At 34.6% G+C, this 17772-nt stretch overlaps 1 protein-coding gene across 2 annotated transcripts; it reads right to left on the bottom strand.

The window, feature by feature from the left end:
• Nucleotides 1-3170: 3170 nt before the first annotated feature.
• On the bottom strand, nt 3171-16702 carry LOC126689260 (uncharacterized). Of its 2 annotated transcripts, XM_050384388.1 has the most exons (14): nt 16298-16702; nt 15082-15163; nt 14318-14421; nt 13284-13410; nt 10634-10728; nt 9229-9352; nt 8377-8457; nt 6222-6320; nt 5438-5596; nt 5277-5334; nt 5093-5163; nt 4559-4603; nt 4020-4196; nt 3171-3910 (listed from the first exon to the last, which is right to left on the bottom strand). In XM_050384388.1, exons 1-14 carry the CDS (start codon nt 16333-16335, stop codon nt 3416-3418), a joined length of 1755 nt encoding a protein of 584 aa, XP_050240345.1. In that variant the 5' UTR covers nt 16336-16702; the 3' UTR covers nt 3171-3415. The 2 variants fall into 2 exon arrangements, with proteins under 2 accessions (XP_050240345.1, XP_050240346.1); XM_050384389.1 differs by lacking the exons at nt 15082-15163; nt 16298-16702 and having other exon boundaries at nt 13284-13426.
• Between the last annotated feature and the right edge of the window lie 1070 nt (nt 16703-17772).

The following is a 17772-nucleotide window of genomic DNA, read 5'->3' as shown; positions in this document are numbered from 1 at the left end:
CAAAACTAATTATAACTTATCAATCATGATATGGCTCACTTTTCACTACCATCATCCACAGTAATGAAGCTAAAAATTTAATTATTTAGCTCCATCAAAAGTTATTTTATCTATTTTACCTACATACATGCTACAGCAGTGGATCTATTTTAGCTTTCAACACAATAAAATAATATAAACATCATAATAAAATAATATAAACATCATAATAAAATAATATATTCACTACACACCACCACCACCACCACCACCACCACCACAAAGAAAGGAAAAAAAAAAAAATCAACCAAGCCCGCACCCACCAGACCAACCAGGCAACACCCACACCCACCACCACGAAACCCAGCCGAGCCACTACCACGAACATACTAATCTACCCACAAACCCACCCACAGCCCATCCACCCACAGAGAAGTCTGAACTCATACATGGTGGGAGAGATGGCTTGAGTTGACAATGAAGCTTGGGTCGACAATGGAGCTTGGATCGGCAATGAAGCTTGGATCGGTGATGGAGCTCGAGTCGGCAATGGAGCTTGGATTGGCGTTGGGTGAGCGGTGAGATGGAGGACTGGGCAACATGGGTCAGTAGCGTGGGGAGGTGGGTTGGCAGCATGGAGGACTGGGCAAGATGGATTCAAGGGCAGCGGCAAGGGCTTGACTTGCGGAGGTAAGGGTGTGACCGGCGGCGGCAAGGGCAGGACCTGATCTGTGAGATGAGAGAGAAAGGAGCTTTGGTTTGAGAGAGCAGAGGGAAGTAACGTGAAAGAGAGAGAGAGAGATGAGCTGTGAAACGGGAAGAGAAAAGGAAAGAGAAAAGAAATATTATTTTAATGAAAAGGGGAGTAAAATAATATTTTTTTTGTTTAGCTCCATTGCTGGAGCATGCTTTTTAGTGTTTGAGCAGCTAAAAAATACCAATATATCAATATAGTATCACTGTTATGAGTGCTCTTTATACATTCTTGAACCTAAATGTAACTTATAATTGAAAATATATGTAATACAAATACCTTAGGTGGAGACACTATTTATTTATTTTTAGTTTATAATCACTTTAAAAAAAAAATTTCATTCCACCGCTGTGTTTATATCTGTATGCTAATGTAGTATTCAAGGCCAAATTGAAGGGTCTAGTTCCGCTACTTAGAGAACCATATATCATTTTCATCAACTCTTAACCCCATCCTTTTTTTCTTTTTGTATAAAATATTACACGCAAGAGGTTTTCCTTATATATATATATATTTTGGTGGTGTACCAACTTTCTCTAAATAGTAAATGGTACTGACTTCAAATTGAATAAAACATTCAACACGCACATAGAATCACAAATACATGTATAATAATTTAGTTAAAGATATTAATGTGCTAACAAATTTGATAGGTGTTACTTCAACAAAAAACTATTTCCATCACATTGGAATACATTACTTATCATAGATTATGATTTTACTTGACTTTATTATTGTAATTATTATTAATTTTTTGAGTTTACTAACTACTGTTTGGCATTTGGCCTATTTGGGTCCACTTTGGTCCAATTCAGTCCACTTTGGGTCACTTTAGTCCATTTGGTCCACTTCGATCCATTTTTTTCTACCTTAGTTCAGTTTGGTCCCATTCTATTCAATCTGGTCCATTTCGTCCACTTTGTGCCACTTCAGTCTATTTTTGTCTATTTTGGTCCAAAATGGTCTATTCGGTCAACTTCGGGCTACTTCGGTTCAATTTGGTCCTTTCAGTCCATTTAGTCTGCCTTGGTCCATTCAGTCCACTTCAATCCAATCTGGTCCATTTGATCTATTTGGTCCAATTCAGTCCATTTCGGTATACTTACTTAAGAATAAGAAAATACAAGTTTAGGTTGAGAGTACTATCAATTATTTGAGTAATATCAATTGTAATTATATGATAAGTTCTCATTATCATGATAATCTCCTTAAGATATTTTGAATGATAAATTCGAAACTTAAAAATTTTAATTGTACCAAAATAATTAGAAAAATATAATGCATAATAACAATAGTTAGAAGAATATAGATCACTTCAAAAAAGAATAATATCAATACAAACAACAAAAATGATTAAATTATATATTTGTAAAAATAGAGAGTTAGAAATTGTTTAATTTTTAAGAAGAACAAATTATCTACAATAAAATTTAGAGAATAAATTATACATTAAACTACATTTTAAAATAATTATATATTCTCACACAGCGCTTGGGTATGCCACTAGTGTCATATAATCTACGAGTAATGAGAGAACAAAAAAACCATAATGACCTTTTTCAAAACTCACTAAGACAGTACATTGCAATTGAAGTAACATCATTTCATATGAGTTCACTATTAAGACAATTTTTATTATGCACTAATCACAACCAATAATCTTTAAAAAAATATATACATCAAACAATATCCATAAAAGAAGGTTGTACCCAATTCACAAAACTCCCACTTTTGTAGGACCTGAGAGAGATCATGGTAAATAGCTTTACTCCTAATTTATTGGAGAGGTTGATTCCCAAACTTGAACTTGTGACCTTTCATTTTTGGTGGAAGACACTTGTCATTGCACTAAGGCTTCCCTTCTATCAAACTTATGGGGAAAAAATTGTACTGGACTTATTGATATTCCAAAGGTATAAATTTCAAAATATTAATACAATAAAAGGTTATTAGCATATTATATGGCACATCTTTGTCAGAGATCAAAGTCTAAGCAAGCTTAGCACCTTCCTTGTCAGTTAATTGGATTCCTAGACGCGCCAATGGGCTTCCCAAATGTTCTAGCTCGCTAGTCTCTCTTTACTCTCAAAAAGAGAAAGCAAAACCTACATAAGCCCCTTCCAAGGGTAAGTTTAACAACCTCAGGAAGGTTATCCAAAACATTTTTACCATCTGAGTAACAAAGAAGGCTGGCAATGATAGAGCATTTACAAATATAGTTTTCGATTGGTAGATATCATAACATAGATTATCAAGTGTCAATTGTTTTTCAATTGGTAGATAATTCTTACATTGAAGTAACAAACCATCATTTATTTTCTTTCTCTACAAAGATAACATTCACAAGTCTAGGAAGAAAAAAATCAAGCACAAATATCATCCCATAGATTACCAAGTGTCAATTGTTTTTGATTGGTATTGACAGACAATTCTAACATTGAAGTAACAAACAATAATTTCATTTCTGTTTTTCAGTAGTCAATGTAGAGCCTTGTAGTCAAATCAGAAGGAAATATACTAGCCTTCTTACACACATTCACAACTTTTTTCTCCCCTTTCTCTGTCTTTCCTTTTCTCATTTTTCTTTTCTTGGAAACAATTTACAAAATACAATCCCTAATGCTTAGGTACAAGACAATACTACACCATCAGAATGTCCATTCAAATGAGCATCTTTTCATCTCATCGATTGTGACTGTTTCGGAAAAAGTTGAGATCCCAACGACGCATCAAACCATCCATAATATGGCTCGCTGGGTTCCGTTCAACAGTTAATGTGGCTATTGTACTGGCTGACATGTCAGCATCTGTGGAGCTCTGTATGCTTGCTGAAGTATCACTACGAGCAGAAGTCCCTGTGCTTGCAGTTTCCATGCAAGATGAAGTAGCATCAGATGCAGGTCCCAAACCTATATCAGGAGATGGATGCTCAGATGCCAAATTTTGGGCATTGATCACTGAAGTGTTGTTGGATTCTGCTTTTGAAGGTTCACAATGCTCAACTGAAGTGGAAGTGGATTCTGCCTTTAAGGGCTCACAACGCTCTGTAGGAGAAGCCTCCTGGTCATCTTTATGAACAGGTTTTACAGAACTAGAGCTAACACTAGGCGGTTCTCCTGCTTCGGGACGTCTCATTTCCAAGTCTTTTAATGATTCAATCACTGCTTCCATGAACATCTGAAAATCGTAGGCAAGTCAAAGGTCAATTCAAAGCAACAAGTTCATTGGTCGGAAATGAACATTTTTTTTTTTTTGTAGATGATGGAAAGCCAATAATTTGACTTACCCTTTCTTCCTCCTCCACATTGCATGGAAAACCTGTAAAGTCATCAAGCGGATATTCTACATACTGATCATCATCCGAAGTAGTTGGAACATGGGGGCCAATAGGATGGCCATTTGATAATTCAAAGCTAATCATTTTAGAAGATGTTGAGCTCTGATCGTCATCATTCGTTAAATCCTGCAGCAGAGCATGATTATTGAGTATCTTTTATTTTGATTTGCATTTGTTTTATAATTATTTTTACATTCCTTTTTCTACTAATTTGTCCTTTCTTTTTTCTTTTACGCCATGCAAGGGTTAGTTAGGTACCATGTAAATTGTAAATTAGCAGCTCATTGACTTGCCAGCATGTAACAAAATTTGAGCTATGATGACGAACACTTTGTCTGTTAGTTTTATTAAGTAGCAAATTATTGGTTAAGGGTGTCCCATACATGTGTATGGCTCTATATCCATTATAAATATCATGGGATAAAATCAAAGGAAGAAAACTTAAGACCTATGAGATGGTTGAATAAGAGAAAATGTAAAGAAGTTACCGTATCATCAGATTGATCATCTTTAGACGGGAAACTAGAAGGAACCTGAGCAAAGTAAAAGAAACAATGAATAAACATCCCACAAAGAAATAAAACAAACTTCAAGTCAATTAGGCTGAAGCATCAAAAGTGCCATATATTTTGGGGTTAGGCAAGACAATCTCAAAAATCCGACACCCTGTTAAGAGAGAAAGAAGAAAAAGAACTAAACCTCATTCCTAAACTACTACTTGGCCATGTAGTTGGGAGAAATTTTACATGATTTAAACTCTTACCTTACCCCTTTTCCTCTTGATTTCCTTTGTGTGCGCACGTGTGTGTGTGTGTGGAGAGAGAGAGAGAGAGAGAGAGAGAGTTGGGTGTCAAGGCTCATGAAAATCGTTCCATGCAAACTAGGCATCCATCATACACTACTCTTAAAATGTGTGAACTTTGATCAAATTGGTTTGGACAGAGTGGTATGTGTGGCCAACCTTTTGTGTTGTGTGTAATTTAGACATCTAAGCACCAAAAGAAAATCAACCAATTACTAACCTCTGTCCTGCTCATAGGTCTTTTAGGTCGGAGTAGTTTAATGGAATCTGATGTGCTGCTTGTTGCTGGTTCTGCAACTAATAAGCAATCAATGAGAAAGAGCAAAATGAACGGTAGATGAAATTAAGATCCTCAAAGAGATCATAGTTTGGGAAGTAAATAAAATGAGACACTTGAGTCATGCCTTTTGATGCAAGCGAAGATTCATGCTTGTAAGCTTCTCGCACATTTCTCCAACTACCCTGAAGGTATCACAGTCAACCATTGCAAAGGGTGGTGAATATGCAAGCTGGCAGTTTGCATAAAATTGAAAGCTTCAACCAGATGTATTGGTGTTCAATTTACCTTACCGATGTAATCATCCATAGAATCAAAAAACACTCCCCCCACTTCATCCTCTGGAGGTTGCAAAACATTGTGGAAAAATATATTTATAGAATCAAAGTAGAATTGAGGGCGTGGAGAATTATGATCTCCCTCAAATTTGATAATGTTTTTGTCCCCCTGCAAAAAGCATGCATTAAAAGACAAGCCCTAGATAACATTCAATACATGGAATGGCAGACTGCAGACACCAACATACCGAAAGGATGATCAACAGGCATCTCTTGATTAAGAAAATTATAGAAAACAAAAGTAGAGCATATGCAGTGAATAGAACGATGAAAACCAGGGGTAGGAGATCTAAAGGCACTCTTGCACAAGGAAATTCTTGTAGATATGGTAGCAGCAACAATTGATAAAATTTAAATGTGAAATCATTAATCAATGAGCTCTGTCCAACAGTGTCCAAGGGTCTATCTAGTTGATCAAGACAAAAAGTCAGGTATTAATCCATAAAGTTTTCTCTCTCTCTCTCTCTCTCTAGCTCTTTGGGGGGAGGGTGGCTTAAAGCTGTGACCTTCCTCTTGAGTACAATTTCTTTTTCTTTTTCTTTTTCCTTTTCCAGAAAAAATGGAAACACCAGATGAGAAGCAGAATCAAGATAATGATGCATGCGTGCATGATTTATACAAATAATTTAAACTTTTGCATTTAGTGCAAACCATAATTAGCTTAAATATGGTGCATGATTGCATAACTTTGTACAAATTATTCAAAATTAGGTGTATATATGAGCAATAATTACCATATAAACTTCAAATATACGATCTGAGTGATGGGGGCGTATGAAATCATCATCAATGGCATGTCCTACTAAAACTGGAACGAAGCTAGACTTTGCCACCTGTGAAAAGAAATAGTGGAACACTTTTGTCAATGAGAGTAAACATCAAGAAATAAACACTAATATGGATATGCTTCTATTTCTTTAACATCATGAATATATATAAACTTCTTCTTTCATTTGTTTCGTAAATACTTTGCATTCCCTACTAGAATTAATTCCCTCCCCAATGACAACATTCATGCATGCCCATAAAGCCCTGGCAACCTGTTGAAACACTAGCACAGGACCATGAAACAATGGTGACTGCCTCTTAGCACTTAATCAAGTCACACCAATTGACTCTCAATGCATTATGAAAATAAATTAGTTACACAGCCATGAGAGCAATAGCAGGTAGAGTCCAAGAGTTGGTCTGAGACAAACCAAAGAGACACTAATCCATTATCATTTTCTGGACTCCCAGTCTCTAAAATTTTTCATCTATTACTCGTCTAAGCTCATATGTACAAACTGAAAGATTTGGAAAGTAAACTGAGAACATGTGTGGACAGGCTCTAGAAGGTTATCACGCATAAACAAGTTTCTTGTCATCTGGTAACATTGGTGATACCCATCGGCCAGCACATATACGCACTGCTTATGCCTGATATTACTTGCCTATGTACATCCTATTGCCTCCAAAGGAAAAAAGTGTACACTTCTCACCGGAATGTAGAACCCTGTCTGGTGGCATTGAAAGCAAACAAATAACCACTCCTTATCAAGTAACTAATTTCTGTATAGTCAGATTTGGCTAAATGAGGATGTTTTAAAAATTTTTGAAACCACCTATTCTTTTTTTTCTTCCCCTTATTGGTAAATTACACACGTGCCCATGCGTCTTGAACCCACTACCTCATTCCAGAAATTCACTCTTACAAGGGCAGGATATGCTATTTGAGATAAAGCTATTTAGTCAAGTTGGTTGTATAATAAATACAACACAATTTATTTAGTAACAGACTAAATGAATTAGTTCTAATAATTACCAATTCTCCCAAAAGCTTAAGTTATTAGGAAATGATGAATTTAATCACTTAGCCATAATTTTAACACCCCATCATGTGTGAACCTAAACTCCCCCTTAATAAGTAAGGCCCAACATGTAGGATTTTTTTTTAACATTTTAAATGGGAGTAGAGTGGAGACATGGATCAAACTCAAGACCTCTTACTCTGATACTATGATATATTACCGACTCTCCCAAAAGCTTACGCTGTCATAGTTCTAACAAGTTCTACAATTTGATTCAATCAACTTGGTATGTATCATAAACCTGAATTGAATCATATTGTTTCCATTTTGACGAGTAATATTTTTGTAGAAATGAAAAAAAAATGTTTTAAGTTGAGAAAAATATTGTAGAGCAATTATAGAGAGAGCAGAAGTGATTGAGAAAAAGAGAGAACACACAAGGGTTACATGGCTCCGCCTAACAGCTTACGTCCACGGGATAAAGCCCTAGCGGCTACATCTTATTGAATTCTCAATTGTGTTACAAAACCCAAAGTAGGGTTTACATACTAGAGAAACCTAAACTAACCATTGATTAACCCAGGGTTAGTATGCTTGTTCTCCAAGTACATGGGTCTACAAAACCCATATCTTTAACATAAATAAGTTGTTTACTAAGAATTGAAACTATCAAAATGGGTGGACAACAGCATCTACCCATATATATCAGGAAGAAACTTATTGTACATTATTAGCTTAAAAAAGATATAATGATATGAAAGAATCATAATTCCATAACACTTTGTTCAAAGAAATCAGTAATGAATACAACCCAACAGGGAAAAAAAATCATTGATAACCATCGATTAACCCAGGATTAGTATGCTTGTTCTCCAAGTGCATGGGTCTACAAAACCCATATCTTTTACTAAGAATTGAAACTATCAAAATGGGTGGACAACAGCATCTACCCATATATATCAGGAAGAAACTTTTGTACATTATTAGCTTAAAAAAGATATAATGATATGAAAGAATCATAAATCCATAACACTTTGTTCAAAGAAATCAGTAATGAATACAATCCAACAGGGAAAAAAAATCATTGCTAAGATAAAACCTTAATGGTGTTCAGTTCCGTTATGTCAAACTTTGCCTTTTTCTGGATAGCTCTTCGCATGTATTGAATTGCGAGTTTCACCTAGAATTGTCAAAGAGGATAAGTAAAAGTTATAAAAGTCCTTAGAAATAGAAAAAAGGTAAAGTACAGGTGACAAGAGACCATAAAAAGATTTATGCAATTGTGCCTCAAGCATTAATAAATATGAATGGTCAAAAGAAATTGTACAATTAAGGGTGAACACATATGTGGACCTTTTAGAGATGAGGTAAATAGCAAATACAGAAATCTGCCTGACAAGAACAAGACTTAGCCGTGGCCCATGGGTCTTGAACAACCCAATATGTTTTTCAGTGGGTATCTGAAGCAAATTTAGAATTTAAATCCATTTAATAAAACATAATTATAAATGTTGATCTCAGAAACTTTTTTTTTTAATGAGTATGTTGATCTCAGAAACTTACGGTTTCATTTAACAAATATGTTAATAGTCAAAGCTGAATTCAATAGGACATTTCAAAAAATCTGAGAGGGAAAGCTGACAAGTTATGAAAAAAATTTATGAAGATCATATTGCAAGGAGTTTAAAGGAAATTATGTTCGCTATATGTTAATAATTTTTCCGAATTTAGTAGTACATTTCCCTATTTCTGACTTGCTAAATTTAACAGTATATTTGCACCTTAATATCCTAACATCCAATTTTTTGACAAACTTTTCTGTCTACATTTTTTTTATAAGAAAATTCTTTACACTTGCCCCAAACCAAGTAGAGAATTGGGTTTCTCACAAAATAAGTCTGTGCCTCCAATTATGAGTATCTAAGAGTTTCATTTAAATGAATTTACTTACGGTGAACTTGGGTAGACGTATTTTGTAGGTATCCACCAGTTCCATCATCAAGTCAACCAAATCAGAGAAGGGACTATCAAGAACCATTCCAGCAATTGAAGGATCCTCAGCTCCATACATTAGGCTGTGGGAGAAAAAATAAACTACATTGTCAATGGCTTATAAATAACCAGAACCACCTAAGCTACAGAGCAAAAGTACTCAAGCTAAAAACCCATAAATAATACTTGGGAATGCTAGAAACATTACCTTTTTATATTAAAAAAAATATACAAACTTATGGTGGTACACTACAGCTAACATAAAAGACCATCTGCCTGATGAACAATAGATAATATTGATTATAATGGTACACCACAGCAACACACAAGCTAATTCTTCCATGGTTACTCAGTTTCTAAGATCATGCTTGCAAGTGAGTAAATGCATTCTATCCAAGGAAACTTCAACAACTTGGTGGAAATAATATAAACTACTCAAGATATATCATGATTTTTTTTCAATTTCTGCTTGACAGAGCCATACAGAATATTGATCAATCTCAGAGTTGCAACACCCAGTATCAATGGTTTCATCAAAGCTAGTATCCTCCAAACAATTAGACTGTTGAAATTACTCAAATTGCAACAACAAAATTATTCGTGGAATAGGTGGAGAAATTAATCAGTAACAGAGGAATAAAGGAGATGATAAAAATAAAGGAGAAAATCTGTCCCACCTTGGACGCTAAAAAATAGATTCAACATTTCTTTAGGAAAATGTGAAACCATTGATTATATTTTCACTTAAGCAAATAAGCAAAAGACAACCTATCAAGTTAGAATCATCTCAAAATATCATTTTTTTTTTTACACAATGAAATTTATTGATAAAGAAACTACCTTATTTATACAAGGTGTATACGTAAGGTAGTCTAGTGAATTACCCAAAAAAAATGTATATTACAATCAAAATGAGAGAATCTATGAAACCTACAATAACTGAATAAAGTATCACTAGAGCCCAATACATGTGACATTAAAACAATGATCTAGTGAAATACATCTTCAGTTGAACCACCAAGGTTTCCACTTCTTCATATTTATGAAGTAATGATAAAAAATCCCATTCTTGAATGCTTTCTCAAAATCTCACAATCATGTGGATACAATGTTAAGACTCCAAGGTTCTTTGCAATTCATATCTAAGGCTAACTTAAGATCTTCAAATTTTCTTAAGGCATTGGAACTTATCAAAAAATAAATAAAAAATATTTTAGCATTGGAAACAATTGATCCTCTTATTTCGCTGAGAGATGATCAATTGTCTTACTAATAAAAAAAATAAAAAATAAAAGTAAAGAGATGTTCTATGTTCTAATTTTGTATGCAAGATTAAAGGAAGACAGAAAGTTAATGGAGGAAACCTAGTAACAGCGCCCATCGAACGTCCCCACAAGCCTATCAAAGAGACATTTCCATCTGCCCTCAAATAATCAACCACAGCCCTTAGATCGTCCTTCTGAAAAACAGTCAACAATGTCAGAAGGCAATTTTATGATGAAGAATGGTGATCTAGTGCATACACAAAAATATAGTAAATAAAACCACTTATTTTGATATTCAGTGCATTTATATAGAGAGAGAGTATGAATGAGGACATGCGTTTACGAGTTGGGTGGCACTGATTGAAGAAAAGAGAAAGTCATCCTAGAAATTGGCCATGTGTAATAAAGTCCAAAAGATGCACCAATGTACTTAATCATGGTCAAAGTGGCTAAATAAATAAAAGGTGGCCAAAGATAGTGTGGGTAAAAGTAGAAAGGATATGGTCATCAAATATATAACCAAGAATATTAGTTAAGATTAGTATACTCTACTTAAGATTTTATTTTATTTATTGCTGAGTTATACATGCAGTAGCACGAATATCAAATTTGACTTATTAATGCTAATTGATTTTGTTGGAGCTGATTGATCGTGATTGATGCTAATTTTTTTTTTTTTTTTGATAAGTAATAAAAAATTTCATTGATAAAAAAGAGAGACACCCAAGTACACAGGGGGTATACAGGGGTGAACAAATCAAGAACAAACATTACAAAAATCAAGAAAATCCAAAATAGAAGAAAAAGACACAGACAACCAGTCCAATTAGTGATTGATGCTAATTGACACTAACTTATGTTATTAGAGAGATTTGATTGCTATTTCAATTTTATTTTCATAAATGATGTGATCTCATTATGAGTTTATTTTCTTTCTGTGTTTGATGTAATTTGGCGACTCTATCTAAAGGGTCCAAAGATCATTATTGTAGATGATCAAAGATATGAAACTTGCATAGGAATTTTTCTTTTAGTGCTTGATTCTTGGATTACTATCTTTATCCCATGCGTGGTGTTGATTCCACGTAACTGTTGAAACCTAGGCTCTACTAGTCTAATTTCATCTCTTGGTGTTGATTCAAACCAAACCGAACTCCAAAACAAGCCACCTATGACAACCATAAAGAGCCTCAAGACAAACCCCCGTCACTCTTGCCTTCCTTTTATCCTAGCGCATTGAACACCCAAACAAAAACTAGCCACTGTGAAATCAAATCCAATAATCTCTTCAGCTACAAATGACCTAGAACAACCCCATTGTCCCTGCTGAGTCCCTTAGCAGGTCCCATAGTCAATCTCAAGCTCCACGTCAACTGGCAGATCCATCGAACTTGGGGCCTTGTGACCATGCTTCCAATCTCAACCACAACCCACAGATTCTGACCTCTATTCACCCAATTAACTCCTACTGCCTGAGTGATAAGTCACCATTCATTGACAGCTTTAAACATCACTTGTGAGCCCTCCATGCACTGGCAATTGAACTTTCTTGATTCCAATGTGCCGCTGTTGTCTCCTCTGTTCCATGTGCACCATGCTGCTGCCAAAACATCATTGGGCTGCTCCACTTGCCACTGCCAAACCCTCAACCAGGTTCCAGATGTCTTTAAAACTTAATTCACCACCACTCGTACTTGAAGAAACCCCACAAAGCCTTAAAAAAACCCAAGCTTCTAACCTAACCAGCCAACATATAGATGAGTATATATATATATATATATATATATAATTTTTAAAAAAAAAAATTAAAAACCTTCAATAAATTTGAGCTACACTCAAGCCCTCTCTAGACCCCACCCAATCCAAGGTCTGTGACCCATCTAGTGCCACCATGAGCTATACTTGACGGGATTAAGTTTCTCTCACCCAGAGAGAGTTGGTGTGGAGACCAAATTTGAACCATTAAAGCTAATTGATTTTGTTTGATCTCATTCATCGTGATTGTTCTGCTTGACACAGATTGATGCTATTAGAAAGATTTGCTTCCCATTTGAATTTTATTTTCATATATGATGTAATCTCATTATTAGTTTATTTTTTTCCATGTTTGATGTATTTAGGGGACTATTTAAAGGGCCCAAAGTTCACTACAGTATATACTTGATCATAGGTTAATGAAAATTGTGTGGCTGACTTGGGTCTCATGATGAGTGTCCATTCTTATATAACATTACCCTCAAAATATGTGTAACTAAAACACTGAAAACACATTGGACTTGATGATAATAAGCACTGTTGAATATTTAAAAGACTCTTTAAGCAAACCTGGAATTAATATTTCTGCATATTATTTATTGGTTGCTGCCATATTCCAAATGCATGAGAGGTCATTATGAATATCTTCAGGTGGCGCTTTTTCTTTTTAATTTTATTTAATTGGTGAGTTACACAAGCAGCTGGTGGGTTTTGTACCCACGACTCATCATCCACCTTGCTCTTACAGGGAGAGAAGATGCCATTTAAGCTAGAGCTCATTGGCAAGTGTTTCTAAATATTAATTTATCTCCAGTTAAATTGTTAACTTCTTAAATTTTAATGAACTGGAGAGAACCGTCCAATTTCCCAAAAGCAACCCCACTTGGTGGGCGCCCTTTTTTTGGGGGGGGGGGGGGGTTGATTTTTTAGGTTGCTTTGTAGTTAGCCTTATTATCTATTTGATTTCCTTCAAATTAGTTTTCTAGCCACTTACTTCGTTCCACCCCAGGGTGACGTGCTCTCCTCCAGACAGTCCAGATCCAGAGAAATCAAGAGTGAAAACTGTAATGTTTGAGGGCAACAAAATTATAGCAGCCTCACTAGCATCGGCCCTGCACCCACTGTGAAGAAAATATGCTGCGAGTCAATGAAGAGAAATTATTGAAACAGTGTAGAACATCATGTAAATGACTACAGGAAAAGACTTAAAAGACCTGCATCCAAAGAGATGAAAACATAGCTATAAGGTCCAAATTTGATTGGTCATCCAGTGGTTCCAAGAACAGAACACACAAAAGCTGCACAGATTTTGTTGAATTAAAGTCCAAACTTTTTCTAGGTTGCAGAAAGAAAGCTTTTAGGCGATAGGTGTTCATCACATACAAAGCGTTAATCATATTTCTGTGCCAGTAGTTCTGTACAGATGATTCAAAGGAATGTAAGCTGTTGTTCTATTGAAACATGAGTGGCATGCGCAGGAGCTTCTAATAGGGTCTTTTCACTAAGACCCTGCTAGAGCCCTCCCTATCAGATATAGTGAATAACACAAGCTGTTGATTGTGATATTATACTTGTTATAAACATATCACTGCATGCTGATTCATGTGATATTAAATGGGAGGTAGAATAAAAAACAAGGATCGAACTCAAGAACTCATGCTATGATACCATATTAAATTACCAATTGTCCCAAAAGCATAAACTTTAGGAAAAAGAGAATTTAATCACTTAACCATAATTCTAACAATATTCTTTAACTATAACTAATAAGAAGTTCAAACAAAGAACCAACTTATAAAACTGATACACATAACAGTTGAGCACCCCCAATGTTTTAGCAAAAACTTATGCCATTTAAAGACCAATCTTGTCCATTGCTACCAATTCCATTTCTGCAAATGAGGTGCAAACTAATAAGAGTTTTCTTTTCAATTGTAATAAAAGTTAGCATTCATTTAAGTCTGAAATGTCAACAAGAACAACTGTAGAATCTAGAATAGAATGAGAACTCTCCAGTCACAGATTCACCTGTTCCCATGGCAGTATATCACACAGGGCAGAGGCTTTCCTTCAGGACTAACAATAGGCATGTAATGACTACACTGAAGATCATCTCCCCGACTGTTTTTAATCTGTAAAATTTGGAAGCCCTTAAACGAAAGCCAACAACCACTTGGAAATCCCAAAAATATATAAAGGATGTGCAGGATAAAAGTAGTCAAGAGAAAATTCTAGAATTAGAAATAAATACAGGGTTACGACTAGGCTGTGATAGGATGCAATAGCAAGTATAATTAGCATGGAGTTTAATCGTGTAGCCCTCATGGGTAGCCCTTAATAGAGGAGGACAACAGGCACTATCTGTTTCTTCCTCCAAACAATGAAACATAAAATACACACCTTGATACCACCAAAAGAAACATTTTCTTGAATAAAGTGACTGACATGTTGATGTAGGTTGAAAATATAGTGAGGATTGATTGGTATCCTTTTAGAGCACAAAAGAATTTATCAAGTGATATTATTTCATAAAAATTTTAACAAAATAAATAAAAAATTTGATAAGCAATATCATTTCATAAAAATTATCTGTATTTTGAATGTGTGCAAAACTTTCTTGAAAAGTCTATACACAAGCAAGCCTAACAAAATTATAAGCATACATGATATTATTATACAAGTATAATTTTGAAAAAGTTTGAATTTTATGGGCATCAATGGTAATTTCTCTTAATATGAGCAAGTTTGAACACCTTCAAAGATTAAAAGGTAGAGTAAGCATGGGTCTTTACCTCAAGATCTTTCCTCTGAAACCATTTCCCTTTCAGCATGAACTCTTGATCTAATAAATCATTTTGTGGATCGTATTCAGCTCTGCAGCCCAAAAATGGAGAGACTCATAACCATTTCAATTACTTGAAAGCAAGTTTAAAACTTTTAACCCAAAATGACAAAGAACTGACTAAGGTAACAGAAGTTAAGTTTGAATATTTACAATGTTCTTAAAATCATAATAGATGCAGTCTTCTGCCTAAGTTGTGCTTCTTTTGAGTATCCCACAGTTGGAAATGCGTTTCTTTGTGTACGAACCCCAAAAAGTTTCCTTTTCCCCCAAAAGTTTATTGCAAAAGCTTAAGATTCTTTTCCAAAACCATGATCATTCTTAGTTTTAAAAACTATCTCCATCTCCTCTTAGATGCAGGACAATGAATACAACATACTTAAAGCTCAGAAGGTCTTTTGGATCTTATACATGATAATCTACCTACAACTTGAAACATGGAGGCGCAGGAACCAGTTTCTAACATTAAAAATTGCAGCTTCACTTTAAAGCTCAGTCTTGTAATTAAATTAAATCAGATTATAGCTTATAAATTCATCAATTTTGAATTACAATTGCAAAGAACGGTCATGTGAACCTCACAATTTTATCAGCTGGTGAAATCTGATTCCTGACGTAACTCATACAAATAAATCAGAACCAAAATCTGAAGATTCTAAAATAGAAATTCAAAGTTGATCAGATCAACTGGTTGCCTTTTAAAAATTCATGCCATATTCTGAAAAAAGGAAAGAATATCATAGAACCTAACTTTCAAAAGATCTCAGGTTTCTTACACGTCTAACAAATAAAAAAAGTGAGACCTAATACAGTTCACTCCCCTCATGCACACCAAAATCTTAAGAAAATGAAACAAACTCAAAACTTTGACTGCTGCACTCTATGTTTTGCTTCTTATCATCACCCACAAATACAGAATAAGCAAATCAAAAGGGGGGTAAAAAAATTTCAATCATACAGAGCCAATTTCAAATACTTGAATCAAGTTGAAGGGTTGATAATCCTAGAGTCCCAGACCCAGATGCCCAAAATCAAAAATTTCTTTAATTATATTACTTTCCCATGTTTTCTCAGCAAGCAAACGGATCATAAGCCAAAACCCATCTACAATTTTAACTAAAAAAACAGAAAAAAAAATACAGCTTTGGAGGTGGTTGGTGTGGTACCTGGGTGGCCGAATAATAAAGCTGATGAGTTGTTCCATAGATTCAAAGATAGACAAAGATCTCCTTCTTCAACTTTGTCTGAACTATTCTTCAATTACTTAATCGAATAAGATATTGATGGTAACAATTTCTTCCTTGCAAAATTGTTTCTTTATAAGATAATAGCAAGCACAAGATGCAGAGCAAGCACAAGATGCAGAGCAAGAATAACAAATCAAAGAGAGAGAAGCTTTTTGATGGGTAGTGATGGATTTTGGTTCTCAGACAAAAAACGAAAGGAAGAAGAAGAAGCTGAAGAAGGACCGGCCGTTGTTGTTGTTGTTCCCCATGTGTGTTTTTTCTTTCCTGGTAAAACAAAAACAAATATACAAATTATCTTTTTTTCTTTTTCTTTTTCTTTTTTGTTTTTTGTTTTGTTTTGTGTTGTTTTTGTTTTTTTGTTTGGCTCAAATCAATTCTTAATAAGTAAACTTTTTTTTTCCCCAGTTTGGTACACGTGTGAATATTGCTGTTGGTAAATGGTCCAGATGTGTGTTTCTCACTCTCTCTTCTTTGCTTTATCTGTGTGGCAAACTGTCCATGTTTGGTTTTCCTGTTTGAACTTTGGAACAAGACCTGATAAGTGGATTTTGATAGGCTCTGACTTACACGGGTTCGGGTTAGAATCGGGTCGTTTTGATTTTTAAAATTATGATCCTCATAAGGGTTGGTTTAAGATGATATGATTACTACTTTTTTATATGTCGGAAAAATAATAAAAACTTTATATTACATAAATTCTTAAGTGTATACCCTCTGAGGTTTATTAAATTAAAACTTTCAAGTCTTGACCTCATGAAGAAATAATCTGTATGTTTATAGGATGAAAAGAACTTAAAAAATAAATGAAGTTTAGAAAATAGTAAGAAGTGAAAGTGTGAAATATGTTTACACATACTCAAACAAAAAACTAAAAAAACACAACCATAATAAGTGGAACAAAAACTAGGATCAAGCTTACCCGTTATTCTAACTAGTGGAGTACAGACCGACACGTTTACTTTATAGGTCTAAAAACTCCTTCCCATTCGTATATTTTTTGAGTTATCGGATCAAGGTCCAATTTTGGGTGTGTTGGCGGGGTGGTGACTATGGCCATTATGATATAAATCTAATTGGTTTACAAAATTTAAAAAAGAAAAAGAAAAAAGAATTAAATCTAATTAATTGGGGGATTTTTTTTGGCCCAACTGGGAAGCCAATTATCCAATTGGAGTTTAGCAACGTGGAGACAACTTTCTCTCTCTAATCCTTGTTAACCTTATTATATTCTTTATTGCATCAAAGTTATTCTTCTTTTTTTTTTTTTTTTAATCTCAAAAGAAAAAAAGTTATTCTTTTTTTTTTTTTTTTCATAAAATAATTGGTTTTCATTGATTTGGCCGTATCACATTCTAAGATGTATGCTTCTAAAATAGGCTACATAGCTTTTCTAT

Source organism: Quercus robur, chromosome 6 (assembly GCF_932294415.1).
Source record: "Quercus robur chromosome 6, dhQueRobu3.1, whole genome shotgun sequence".
Classification (NCBI taxonomy): Eukaryota; Viridiplantae; Streptophyta; class Magnoliopsida; order Fagales; family Fagaceae; genus Quercus; species Quercus robur.
Note: the sequence above shows the minus strand (reverse complement) of the source record. Positions and strands in the feature narration are given on the sequence as shown.